The sequence below is a fragment of the Pinus tabuliformis genome, chromosome 3_1 (assembly GCF_031772625.1).
Source record: "Pinus tabuliformis cultivar Carrire ecotype Pingquan chromosome 3_1, CPIR1, whole genome shotgun sequence".
NCBI lineage: Eukaryota > Viridiplantae > Streptophyta > Pinopsida > Pinales > Pinaceae > Pinus > Pinus tabuliformis.
Genome location: NC_142301.1, coordinates 280,240,178 through 280,253,131, shown reverse-complemented (window position 1 = coordinate 280,253,131; position 12,954 = coordinate 280,240,178). Strand labels below are relative to the sequence as shown.

Below are 12,954 nucleotides of genomic sequence, written 5' to 3'. Positions count from 1 at the left end.
GGTTGATACATGACCAGTGCAACAACCTCATCTGAGTGGCAAAGAGCCAGCGCGTCAGTCCCATTTGGATGACAGAAAAACATTACATTTTGGAAAAACTGCTCACCGGACTCTCGGTAGAAACAGGGCAGATGACCCGACCTGAAAGCGCACACCTCCTGGTATCCATTAGAAGATGGCACACAGGAGAGGGTTTTGTGAAGACAGAAACTGAGGGTCTGCAAAAACCATGGAGCAAACAACGTCCAAAGAGAATACAGCGTAGTCACGAGAAGAATTCAAGAAAACAAGAAAAAGCGAAAGGAAAACTAGTTGATCCGAGCCTCCTTTTACAAGGAAAACAACCCGAAAGCCCTGAAGAGGTTCAACGAATAGGGAAGTGAAAAACAAAAGAAACAAAACAACTATGTACAAAGCATAGGAACAATTTTTTGAAAGATGGGAGAGCTAATCGAAAATGGGCTGTTCGAGAGGTCGAACCACCCCATTTTCCTCCTCCAAAACTGTCCACGACCCCATGTCTTGTTCGACACCTTCTTTGGAAAGGGGATCAGCTTCAAAGTTCCTTTCCCTGAAAATGTGACAAAGGGAAAGCTCCATGAAAAGACCTTTTAGACGAGTAGCTTCTTTAAGCAGGGGAAGCAAGATGAAATTTCTGCAGAGTTGCGTCCCATTAAACCATCTCATAGTGTTCATAGAATCCCCGAAAATCTGGACTTCTTGCACGTTCCTCAGGATAGGCCAGCAAAGAAGGAGGTGAAGGGCTTTCAACTCAGAAAAGTTATTGGAACCCTGGCCTAGACCAACCGACGCTTTAAATATCTTTTCCTTTGAAAAATGAATTATCAAACCAGCCCCACAACGTCCATTAATGTTAGAGGCCCTGTCATAATAAGCCCACGGAATTGAAAATCTTATAGTTTCTTGTCGAACCAACCTGGAAGTAGGAGTAGCATGCGGAACAGGGATACTTTCATAAATAGCAGCTCCTTCTACAGCCAATCTTCCAATCGGGAAGACAGAGTCCTTGAAGATGACCTGATTCCTAGCAAGCCACGTCCCCCAAGTTATGAGAAGCGGAATGGATCTCTCTTTGTCATTTGATGCTTCGTTCCACCACTTCTGCCATGCTTCCAAAGTCCCCTGCCCTTCCCATCTATAAGGGATTTTAATTAACCTTAATGTTTCGGTCCACAGACTAGAGTTAAATGGGCAGAATAGGAACATGTGATGAACTGATTCGATACTATCTTTACAGAGGGGACGCCATCCAGGACCAATCCTTCCTCATCTTTGAAGAAAATCCCAAGTAGGAACTTTCTGGAGCAGGACACACCAAAAGAACAATCTTGTTTTCGCTGGTCCTTTTAACTTCCATAGCAGTTTAACCCACCAAGCTGGGTTTTCCCACCCTTTTTGGGTCATCATCCATTTATACCCCATCTTTGGAGAATAAAGTCCATTCTAGGAAAAGACCCATCTAAGTTCATCCGGAGAGTCTGAGAGCCTGACTAAAGAGTTGAGGAGGTCTTTCCTATATGATTCCCATTCCTCCAGCCATTCTTCAGCCAAATGTAAATCTATTTCCTGCATCCATCCTTGGCTCCATATGGTGGAAGCCCAGGGATCAGCCACCTGATTTAAAGTGTAGCGACCCCTCTCTTTTAAATCCGCAACCAGCCCCTGAGATAGAGAGAACCGCTCTGAACATCCTATCCAGGGGTCTCTACCCAACCTGATTTGAGTACCATCCCCCACACTCCAAGCCAAACCCTTCTCTATAATTTTGACAGAGGCGACCACAGCTTTCCAAACCACCGAGGAGTTTTTGTAGTGCTTTACTGGCAATCTGATCCAATCTATCGTTGATAGAGGGTAAATGTATATTCTTTTTGAAACAGAAGTCCACAAGTTGTCAAAGGAAATGAGTCTCCAGGCGAGTTTTGCTGCTAAAGATTGGGAGAAGCATGCAAGATTTTTTATCCCCCAACCTCCCCACTCTTTAGGACGAGCCACTTTATCCCAGGCGATCCACGGGGTGACTTTCTCTGTCTTGGACCCCGCCCACAGAAACCTGCTGCATAGTTTGTCAATTGAGGATAAGATTCCTTTGGGAACCCATGTCAAGCTAGCCCAATAGACTGGAATTGCCATCAAAACAGGTTTTATTAACACAAGTCTTCCTACCCTGGAAAGCCATCTGAAACTCCAATGTTTCAGATTGGATTCGATTTTTGCAAGGATCCAATTCCAATCTTTGATCCTGTAGTTATCAGGTTCGAGAAGAAAACCCAGGGATTTGAAGGTATCCTCCAGCACTTTGACTTCGAAGTTTAGGACCATCTTCACACTGCGCGTCATTTCTCTGGACATACCTGTGCACGTGAGAGAGGATTTTCTCTCATTAATACAAAGACCAGTAGCCTTCAGGAAAAGGTCCATGATCCTTTTGAGCGTCTTACAATCCTCAAGACTACCATTGCTGAACAGTATTATGTCATCCATGAAGAGGAGGTGGGTAACCCAAAAATTTTCAGCTGCTTCAATGCCTTTGAGAGACCCCTGTCTTTTTGCGTCATGAATCATAAGACTGATGCCATCTGCTACCAGCAGGAACAAAAGGGGAGAGAGCGGACAGCCTTGACGCAGGCTGCGTTCAGGACTAAAAAAGCTGGAGGCCGCTCCATTGATCAGGACATCTATGGAAGATGAAGAAATACAACTCATAATCCATTTCACAAAGTCATACTTGAAACCCAGATGAGTTAGCAAAAGCCTGAGGTACAGCCAGCTGATTCTGTCAAAAGCCTTTGAAAAATCGATTTTCACTACAACTCCTTTTTTTTTTTCCCAATTTTTAGACTATGAAGAGTTTCTTGAGCAACTCCAACCACTTCAAGAATTTGTCTACCGTCTAGAAAGCCAAATTGCTTAGGGGAAATGTTTCTGGAGAGGAAGGGTTTTAATCTGGAGGCAATAACTTTTGCAATTATTTTATAAACATAGGTGCACGGGGATATGGGCCTGAATTCTTCAAAAGAGCCTGGGAGATCAGATTTGGGAATAAGGGCTATAAATGTGGAGTTGAAGGGATGATATATTGATCCTGTACGCCTAGAGTCTTCCACCACTGCCACTAACTCATCACCAATGAAATCGAAGAAGTGTTGGAAAAATTCGACAGTCCAGCCGTCTGGACCAGGGCTTTTGTCCTTTTGCATCGATTTGAGAATATCTTCTACATCTTCCTTAGAAATAGGTGCTATGATGGATTCATTTCCTTCCTCCTCTATGAATCTAGGAAAGAACTGGGCGACTCTTATAACTTCTCCAATAGAAGCTTCCTCTGGCGCTTTGAAGAGTTTCTTGAAATAATTGACCCCTAAAGATGCCAACTCTTCAAAGGAGCGTGCCATATCACCATTGGCTTTCTTCATTTCCCAGATAGTGTTAGAATTTTTCCTTCCTTTAGCATAATTCTGAAAAAACTTGGTGTTATCGTCCCCCGCCTGCAACCAGATCGCTCTACTTTTTAAGTGCCAACTCTCCTCCCTGATCTGGAGAATTCTCTTCCTTTCCATCTCCAGCTCTTGAATTCTGGCCCGAGACTCTTCTATTCCATAGCCATTACCGCCTGGGTCTTCAAGAAGGGCTATCTCCGAGTTGACATTTTCCAGAGTTTCTTCTTCCTTCAGTTTCTTATGGAGTGCCCATTGCTTAGAGGCAACCTTCATCCTTGTTAAATTGTCCATGAAAGCCTTGCTGCGACTCTCATCTTCGTTGAGATTAACATTCTTCCAAGTGCTGTGGAAAAGGCTAATAAAGGATGGATCCAAAAGCTAGGAGGCATTAAATTTAAAAGGAGTGCCCGGTTTGGAGAAAGCACCCTTCACTTCTAGGAAAACAGGGAAATGGTCCGAGAGACCGCCTTCCCCAACCCAATGTCTAAAAGCCTGTAACTTTTTGGTCAGCGAATCACAGAGAAGGAATCGGTCAAGCTTCTTCCCAACCCATTCTTCTCCTATTCTTCGATTCCTCCATGACGGGCGCATCTTGAGTGGAGTGACATCCACCAGGAGAGAAGAGGCCAGTTTATTTAGAAATAAATCAGTGAGGGGATCTGCTCTAGCTCTGACCCCCCAAGATTCTGTCATCCCCAAAGAAAAATTTATGTCTATGCCGATTACAAGGTTTGGGTGCGCCATAAAATATTTAGCGAAGAAGGGGTTCCAGAACCTCTCCTGTTCCAACACAGGACCATAAACATTGAGAATGAGAAAGGGGATGCATAGTTCAATGGAGTATAGTTCCACAGCCAATACATTTTCCCATCCCCAAGAGGAGATCTCTCGAAGAACCTTAACATTGAAACCCAGTGCCACCCCTCCCGAATGTCCATTAGCTTCTATGACATGAAAGCTCCAACCCGGAAGAAGCTTAACGAGGCAACCTGTAACTTCTTCCCCCTTCCCCAGAGTTTCTTGGAGTAGAATAATATCAGGTTTGTTGGACCTGACCAGTTCTTTAAGAGCTAGCTTTTTGGGTAGACTAGCTAGACCCCTGCAATTGTAGGATAAGATGATCATCGTAAACTCACAGAGGGTGTCCGCTTTGCTCTAAGCACCCCTGGCAGAGACATCTGCTTCCCGTCAGCAATGTCGATGACAACCTTCAACTGTGTCTTCGACAGATTAGATTTCCTTCCTCTTAGCTTCCACTAGCCTGTTGATACCATATCCAGCTCCAATCCTCCCACAACAAGCCCTTTCCCCTTTCTATTGGCCAAAGGTCTAAGATTATATGGGGGATTAGGACTCCGGATAGTAGGAGGGACAAAAAAGACAGTGTCCATGGGAATAGAGGTCAGCACAGGGGAGGAGGGAATGGCCATGATAACACTATCTATAGAGACTTGGCCCTTCCTCAGATCCGACATTTCATTCAAGATCTGTATGAAGGGACCAGAATCATCACAACAAGACTGAGATAAAGCATTATAATAGCATAAGGAGGAGGAAGGGGAAAGAGACAAACTCGCTTAGCCGCCCCTGCCTTTTCAAAGACTGCTGAGGGTCCCAAGGAAGTCATCGAATAAGAGATGGACTCATTTGCTGCAAACCCCGGATGTTCCTAATCATCAGCCTTCCCTTGCTCCAGAACCAATCCCTGAGCGGTTGCCTTAGTGTCGCTTTCCTTGGTCTGAGGCTCTTCTTCCTGAATGAACACCTTCTGGTTTGCCTCCAGATTATTTCTACTTCTCCTTTGTCTTTGGCGTCGACGGTGTCCGAGAGGACACTCCCGGGCCAGATGACCATATTGATGACAACGATGGCATCTGAAAGGGAGATTTTCATAGTCCAGGGTCTGAATAAACTCATGACCTCGATACTTCAGGTTCATAGCATCCACCAGACCCTCTCTGGGGTTTAGACTTACCAGTATACGGGCGACTCCCCAGTCGTGAGTTCGTAGATATGATCTATCAATGTCGAGAAACTTCCCCAGGGTATTACCAATAGAGGTGAAGGCCGAGTCAGTCCAGAATTGCATAGGGAGACCCGGTAATTTGACCCAAACTGGAGACTCCACCGCTTTTTCTTTCTGGGCGTCAAACAGGGGCGTCCATCTTCTAAATAAGATTGGCCTCTTCCCGAAGCTCCAGTTCTTTTCCATCACCCAGTCGACATGCTCCTTATGTCCAAACCGAATGCAAAACCATCCTCTGTCCAAATTTTTGATTTGTTCTGGCTGACCCGGTGCTTCTTTCCATTCTGACTGAGCCCAAACCTTGATGTAGTCTACCGAGAACTTTCTTCCTCGGACTCTGCCAACTAAAAATGTTTCCGAGGCTTCCATCGCCTGATCTATACGAATATCCACTCCAAAAACACAACTAGGTCGCTCCTCCTTTATTCTGATAGGTTTTTTCTTCTTCCGCTTTCCACCCCCGACATCCTTCCTGGCTTCTCCCTCTCCTGTATTCTTTTTAACAGGATTAACTGCCTTTTCTGACCCAAACATCTTAGTTCTTTGTTCATCAGTGTCTCTGTTGCCTTCTTCCACTTCCACAGCCGACCTTTTTATCCCAACACCAGAAGTGAGGGCCAGCCTTCTCACTTGTCCCTCTTTTCCGGATCCTTTCGGCTCCCCTCCTGCCTCTTCTTTGGACGGAACCTTTGACAGTTTGGTGGTCAACCCTTCCAAGATAAGATTTGTGACTGGGACCCTTTCCTGAGCTCCTATTTTCAAACCCCCTTCTCCCACCGCCTTGTCAAGAAACCGAGGGTACACTGCACTATTTGGGAAGAAGTTTTTAAGATTTTTCTCGGATACGTCATGACCCCAGCAAGCGAGAAGGTCCTCTGGTGCTGGTTCTACGTTGACGGACTCACATTCGATAACCATCTCCTGTTGTTCACCACGACCTGATACCACCATTTATTATTCGTTGCAAAAATTTGACTTGAAAACCTCCATACTGCAAAGCCACTTGCATGCTAACCCACAGCACTCAACCTCCCAATGAACACAGTGCTCTTCCTCCAAACTGCGATATCCCTGTCGTTCGAAGCCCTAGTTCTCCGCCTCCATACTCGCACTGTGCTTGGTCTTCATGTTGCGATTCAACTGCCATACAAAGATCCTAACCTCAGCCTCCATGTTCACGCCCATCTTTCCCCCAGTTTCCATTGTTTATATCTTCTGTGTTATGTGTGATTGATTTCTCATTCTCAGTTGATGTTAATTGATTGATTAAGCTTTCCGCAGTAAGGAAACATCAACTACAAAGTGAAGGGAACCAACAGAAGATTAAAGGCAAATTTAAAGAAGAGACTATGTTAGCTGAAAACATAGTAAAGGATCATCATTCCATCATGATGATAGGCACAGTGGAGATAACTAGGGAAATTGTTGAAGCAATCAATAAAGAAGAAGGACTAAACTCTCATCAAAGGATCAGTGAATGGGAGACAGAATTGGAGCTACTGGAGAAATGGCTGAAAGCACCAGTAGGGAAGAAGGAACCTGATGAAGATTGCAAAGGATATGCAAGAGAGGAAGAGGAAAGAGTCCAACAAAGAAGTGAGTTGGACATAGAAATTGAACTGATGATGGATTTGATGAGAAAAGAGTCTCAAAGGGAGAAGACAATAGGAAGAAATAAAAGTAGCAACAAGAAAAAGACAGCAGCAGACTGTGAAAGCATAGCTAGTGGGGCAATGCAACATAAAGTGTGGAGACCTGGAGAACAAACAACAACAACAAACGAGGATAAACTATAGAACAAATTATGGGATCCAAGAGGACACAAATCAAAAGCACATGATTAGGAGATCATGATTATTTTCAACCTTGAGAGTCTGATGCAGGAGCATTCAGCTCAATAATATCATTGTATTTTAGTAGACTTTGGGGGTCTAGTGTTTTCAAGGAAGTTGGTTTCCTATGTTTTGAATTAATGTAATTATTAAGGTTTTGAGTGATTTTAATGAGAAAAGCTATAATAGGGATTTAATTAAGTATAGTGAGGCATATTAGTAAATATTCTCAAATGTAGGAGAACATGAGAGAATTAGGATAGTTGAGAGATTAAGAGATTTGAGAATTAATTGTAAATCTTATATTAGGAGCTAATTCATGATTTTGTGGATTAGAGAGGATCCTTAGAGATAAGGAAGAGATTTTAGGATTTTGTTGAGAAGATTATGGATCTAAACCAGGAATTGGTTGTAGAATACCTTTTGTATAAATGCAAGCCTAAAAGGCATAGTCAGGGGTTGGTTAGCTAGTTAGTTAGGAGTTAGAGTGAGAAGAGTTTGATTGTAAGCCTACGGGCAGATTGTGAAACAGAGGCCACTGATATTGGAAATCAGGCCTCAGAGAAGAAACTGTGTAAATACCTGTTTATTAATATAAACAACTCAATTCTGAGTGTATGTGTGTGTACGGAGTATTATAATTGTAACCTATGTGTGAACTAGAAGTAAGTTCTATGTAACAGAGTTGCATGTGAAAAATCAGAGGCGAAATACAAAGAAGTGTTATGGCTTTGTACACATCGACAATACAGGAGGAAGCCTTTAATGTTACAGTGAAGGTGGAGGAGCATAGAGGTGTGAGTGGAGTTAAGGAGGAAGTTGTGTAGTGGAACAACGAAGGACTAGAACCCTTGAGAAAACCGAAATCACAAAAGAACATTGAAGAACGGAATAACCACAAAGTAAAGAAAAGGGGGAAGAAATGAAGAGCAATGCAAAGGAGTCATTGGATCTAAAGTTCAACAAACAAGGATGAAGGCGATGGGCGACCAGGATTAAGTCGTACAATATAAGTAAAAGAAATGAACGACGAAGATTCAATCCAAGTACTTGCAGAAGGTGAAAGGCGGGAATTGATTTGGACCGTCAGATTCATAGATTTGGTAGATCGACGGTGATTAGTAACTGCAGCAGGGGTAGAGAGTGTACGTGTGCCTTAATTGTGGTTTGTTACACAAAAATATCGTCACCATGGTTATTTTCAGTCAGTATGGGTCTATCATCACTTGTACTGTCCTCCTAAGCAAGTCTCAGACCTCAGCTCTTCAAGTCAAGCCTTGAAAATGAGAGAAATACATTGAAAATCAACAAAGCTCTGGTTCCGCACTTTCTCTCACTGTTGCCTGCGGTCCTGTTAACACCCAGGTTGTTCCCTTTGACTCCCGAGGGAATACGGCCGGGGTAACCACTAACCAATCTTTGGATTACAGTTTCTAGCCCAACTGTAATCAGAGAGGGCTCTCTCTTTAAGGTTTGTCTCTGTTTTGTGAAGATTTTAGGCTAGTTATGAGTTCAGGGTTTGTTTTTATATTTTGGTTGAGTGATGTCTTTTAGTGCTTAAGGTGGAAATCTTTAGACAGTATTAGTCCATTGGGCAATGGAGTCTGTGGCTACAGGTTGTTTGAGAGGTAGGTTGGGATTACTGAAACTGCAGGGCCATTTTAATATCTCATGAAACAAACTTGAAATTATGAGGATGAAGTGTGTTTAACCAGTGAAAAGCAATTAAGAATTTTCCACTAAGCTGGGGTGTGAGAAAGAGATATATTGTAAAGGAGCAGATTTGAATTCCTAAACAATAATCACTGTGAAAGATATAGTGTAGAGGTGCAGCAATTCAGAATTACACCTTTGTAACCATAACTGAAGAAAACATTTATAATAGCACAGATTGAATTCAGGGTATTCTATGAATAAATCCTGGAATTAGTCTTTTTCTCTGCCATTAAATGTGAAATATAGGACATGGATGAGTTATGACGAAATAATAAAAGAACATAAAGAAAGTTTAAAGGAAACTTATTGAGCCATGAAAACACGCAAGAATCCTGTAGCATTCAGCAGTCACGTTACAACGCCTCAGACAACACAAACATTGGAAATTCCATCAGCCTTTGTATTAAACTCTAAAAATTTACAGCATAAGAACTCTAGAAGAGAAATCAACAACAACCCCTGCAAGCCTATGCGAGGGGGAATATATACAATCGGTCATGCAAAATATCTGAACCGTTGAGTCATCTGAGAAATAAATACGTTCACAAACTTTACAAAATAGCAGATAAAGAAGTTATTACTGCTATGAATACAAAGTAAATGCTCTTTAATTCTGTCAGAAGACTTTTTGACCTTTGGAGGCCACTGAGTCGGTTTAGCATTCTGAATAAATGCTGAATGATGTGTCTTTATGCTCTGTCGTCCTGCTGTAGCTTTTTCGGCCCTGTCATCTGCAGCTGTCAGTATTGCTTTGGTGGCCGAATCTTCTTGCTGAGTTGGCTCAGTCCATCTTTTTTCAATCATACTGACTGTATCAAATTTTCCTGTACATGATGGCTTATGTTTTTTGATGAAAAACTTGATGAGAGCCTCTTGTTCACAGTATCATCTGTATCATTTTGGTCCACCATTCCTGTGTGGGCAGTTGATGTCTCAGAATTGCATCTAAGGTCTCATCTGCCTCTGTATATTTATAGAAGTTTGGAGGCACTTCAAACAAATGCTTGATCTCATTCATAATAAAAAATAAATTCTCTACTCTATCATAGAGATTTTGCCCAGATGCTGGCCCTGTTTCTTCTGAAGTACTTGGTGTTACAGTGATCTGATTTGTAGCAAATGTGTTGACCCTCTTTGCATAGTTCTCATGTGAAAGTAGCCTACCTGCGCTGTTCAGTAAGCCAGGAAGACCTCTGCCTTGTAGTACTGCAAATTTGTCCATGAACTTGTTTACTTCTGTCTGCATGTCCTGGCTTCTTCTTTCCAGTGTTTGTACCAGGCTTCTTAATGTAAGGACCCTCTTTATCAGCAAAATGGTTTCAGTTCTGTTGGGAATTCCCATTGCTGCCAGCTGAGGACCTGTACGGTTGTTGAGCACATTAATCATTCTATTGGCTACCTCAGGCATGTTGCCTAGAGATGCCCTTGATCTCTGGACTTCTCTGTGTGCTTTTCCTATGAGCTCTATTTGCTCATGAATAGTCTCAATATATTGCCACTGATCTGTGATTGATTGGCCAATGTTGGCCCATAAAACTGTCTTAAGCTCAGCCACCACTTTGTCAAGGGTGAGCTCCTTCTCCAGCTCCTTTATCTTTTCCTTAAGGGCCTTTATTTCCCTACCTTTTTCTGCCACATTCTGCTTTGAATTGTCATATCTTTCATTGAGCTTAGCCAAATTCTCCCTGGCTTCATTTAACTCTGCCATTTGGGCTTCTAGGGCCTGAATTTCGTTCTTCAACTTCTGCATGTCAAGGATTGGAGCCTGGTCTGTTGTTGGTGCTGGTGCTGATGTAGATGGCGCTGTCTGAGCTGTCTGTTTTGTAGGAGGAGCAGTAGTTTGAGGGGGTTCCTCAAGATTGATTATCTCTGGAGGGGGCTGAGAAGTTTGGCCTCCTTCCTTCTGTTGTAATGCTGCTTGCAGTGCAGCCTCTAATTCTCCCAATTTCTCCTGTGTCTGGATCAACTGTTTGTATAACGATACCAGCATAGCTGCTGCATCTTGGTCATGTCTCAGCTGAGCAACCTCTTCTGTTTGTGCATGAATAGTTGCTGGAATCTTGATCATTTTCCTCAATGCTGCCATGTCTGCATCCCTTAGTTTCAATAGTGCTTGAACAGCCTTGATGTCCTTGAGATCATGCCCAAGCTCTACAATGATGTCCTCCAGCGCTTTGATTCGGTTATCTTTTGCCTGGGAGGAAGCTTTTTCCAACTCAAGTTGGGCAGCTGTATTGTTTAGACTATTTTCCAGCCTAAGATTTACCAATGTTTTGTCTGCAAGAGTGGCATACACCATCTCACCCGTTTGCTTGTGTAGTTCTATCTGATCCATAGGGTGGATGTCTTTGGCTAGGACCTCAAGGTTGGTCCTTATGTAGTCTGCAGCTGACTGGGGCTGCAACATGGTTGGCATGAAATGACTCATCACCATTTTGCCCTCATGTACATCATAGGCAGACATCAATCTTTGCTGGTTTGTAGGAGCCATCTTTAACAAGTGATTGTAGAGCTGTATCTTGATTGGCTCGTTCCTCTTTTTGATATCTATAAATTGCTGTTTGATGCCTACTTCAGCTCCCTTTTGGTGGCTTGAGGAGCTGACTTCTCCTCCAACTGTCCTTTCCTGTTCCTGCTGAAAGGAACTTGCAGATGCCTCCATACTCGGTGGGCCCATGCCCAAAGATTGCCCTATAGGCATTTCTTCCTCGGAGAGGGGATTCATTCTGTGCCTTTTCTCCCCGTGAGTTGTGGAGGTGGTGAGGGGAGTCTCTCTGTCCCTCTTCTGATTTCTGTCCTCATTTTGTGGAGTTTGGAGGACCGAGGCCTCCACTGTAGTCTCCTGCCTAGGAGGCAGAGTGTCCTTTGCTTGCTGCCCTATGGATATTGGGGCCTCTAATGTTTGTTCTTGCTGCCCTGGTTGCTCTTGTTCTTGCTGTTTTTTCTGCTGTAACTCTTGCTGTTGTACTTCCCGCTGCTGTTCTGTAGAAGCTAGCTGTTCTGGCTCCATCTGTTTCTCTTTGCCTTTGCTGGAAGTTTGATGAGTAGTTCTGGCTGCTTGCTGATGTGCTATGGAAGATGATGCAGCTGCTCCAAGCTGCCTTTGATATGAAGAGGAAACCTGCCCACAAGTTTCCAAGTCAGCCTCTTTCTCAATATTTTTTGCTTCTCTTTGTAGTATTTTCTCTCTAGTCATCGGCTCTTCTAGGGTGCCCTCTTTCCAACTTAGTTGATTGGCATATTTCTCAATATGAGGCAATTTAGTGTGAGCATAGCCACCCAATTTATGTTTTATCCTTTTGAGAGAAATGAAATGATTAGGGTCATAAGGTATCCTTTTGAAACTAGTTTCAAATCGGAGAGCCTCTAGCATGTCATCTGCTTCCTTCCATCCCTCCTCCCTTATGTTGTAAAGGAAAGGGTCTAGCTGGTTCCTGACTTTTAGTTGCACTTTCTTGTTTTTACTATGGAAATGGATCATGTCTGCATTTCCAAACTGCCTGAAATACTCCAAGGCAAATAGTCTCATAGGGACATATCTTGGCAGCCTATAAGGGTCCAACTCACAGCCATATATTCTGATTACTGTGTGGTGTTGGTAAAAGTACCAATCACCAATGCTGTAGGACTTAGAAAGATGGAGAATTCTTTGCATTTCATCTGTTAATCTTGGAGGAGGAACACCATATAATAAGGTCAAGGCTGGATGAATGAAAAGGTCTATGAATTCAGAGTATGTGTATGGTGAGCAAGAGGTGTGATGAAAAACTGAGGTCCAAAACACAACTGACCTTGGATTTCCCTGGGCATCAAGTTTCTTGAGAGGAATAGGGAAACTGTCAAGTTGATAAAATAAGAACAGATGATATATGTATCTGGTGTATCTAAACACCTTTTCCCTTCCAAGATTCAATAGTTG

General features: G+C 43.1%; 1 protein-coding gene across 1 annotated transcript; it reads right to left on the bottom strand.

The window, feature by feature from the left end:
- Nucleotides 1-447: 447 nt before the first annotated feature.
- On the bottom strand, nucleotides 448-3,752 carry LOC149186880 (uncharacterized). The gene is made up of 4 exons (XM_089409484.1): nucleotides 2,912-3,752; nucleotides 2,376-2,699; nucleotides 1,477-2,141; nucleotides 448-1,143 (listed from the first exon to the last, which is right to left on the bottom strand). The coding sequence occupies exons 1-4, from the start codon at nucleotides 3,750-3,752 to the stop codon at nucleotides 448-450; spliced, it is 2,526 nt and encodes an 841-aa protein (XP_089265610.1).
- Between the last annotated feature and the right edge of the window lie 9,202 nt (nucleotides 3,753-12,954).

Excerpts from the sequence above, each read along its gene's own strand:
- LOC149186880 (XM_089409484.1), bottom strand. The coding sequence starts at position 3,752 with ATGGACAATTTAACAAGGATGAAGGTTGCCTCTAAGCAATGGGCACTC. Across the intron at positions 2,142-2,375 it reads ATCCTCTCTCACGTGCACAG|TCTATTGGGCTAGCTTGACA; the intron begins GTATGTCCAGAG and ends TGGCAATTCCAG. Across the intron at positions 1,144-1,476 it reads CTCCGGATGAACTTAGATGG|GGGACTTTGGAAGCATGGCA; the intron begins GTCTTTTCCTAG and ends TGGGAAGGGCAG.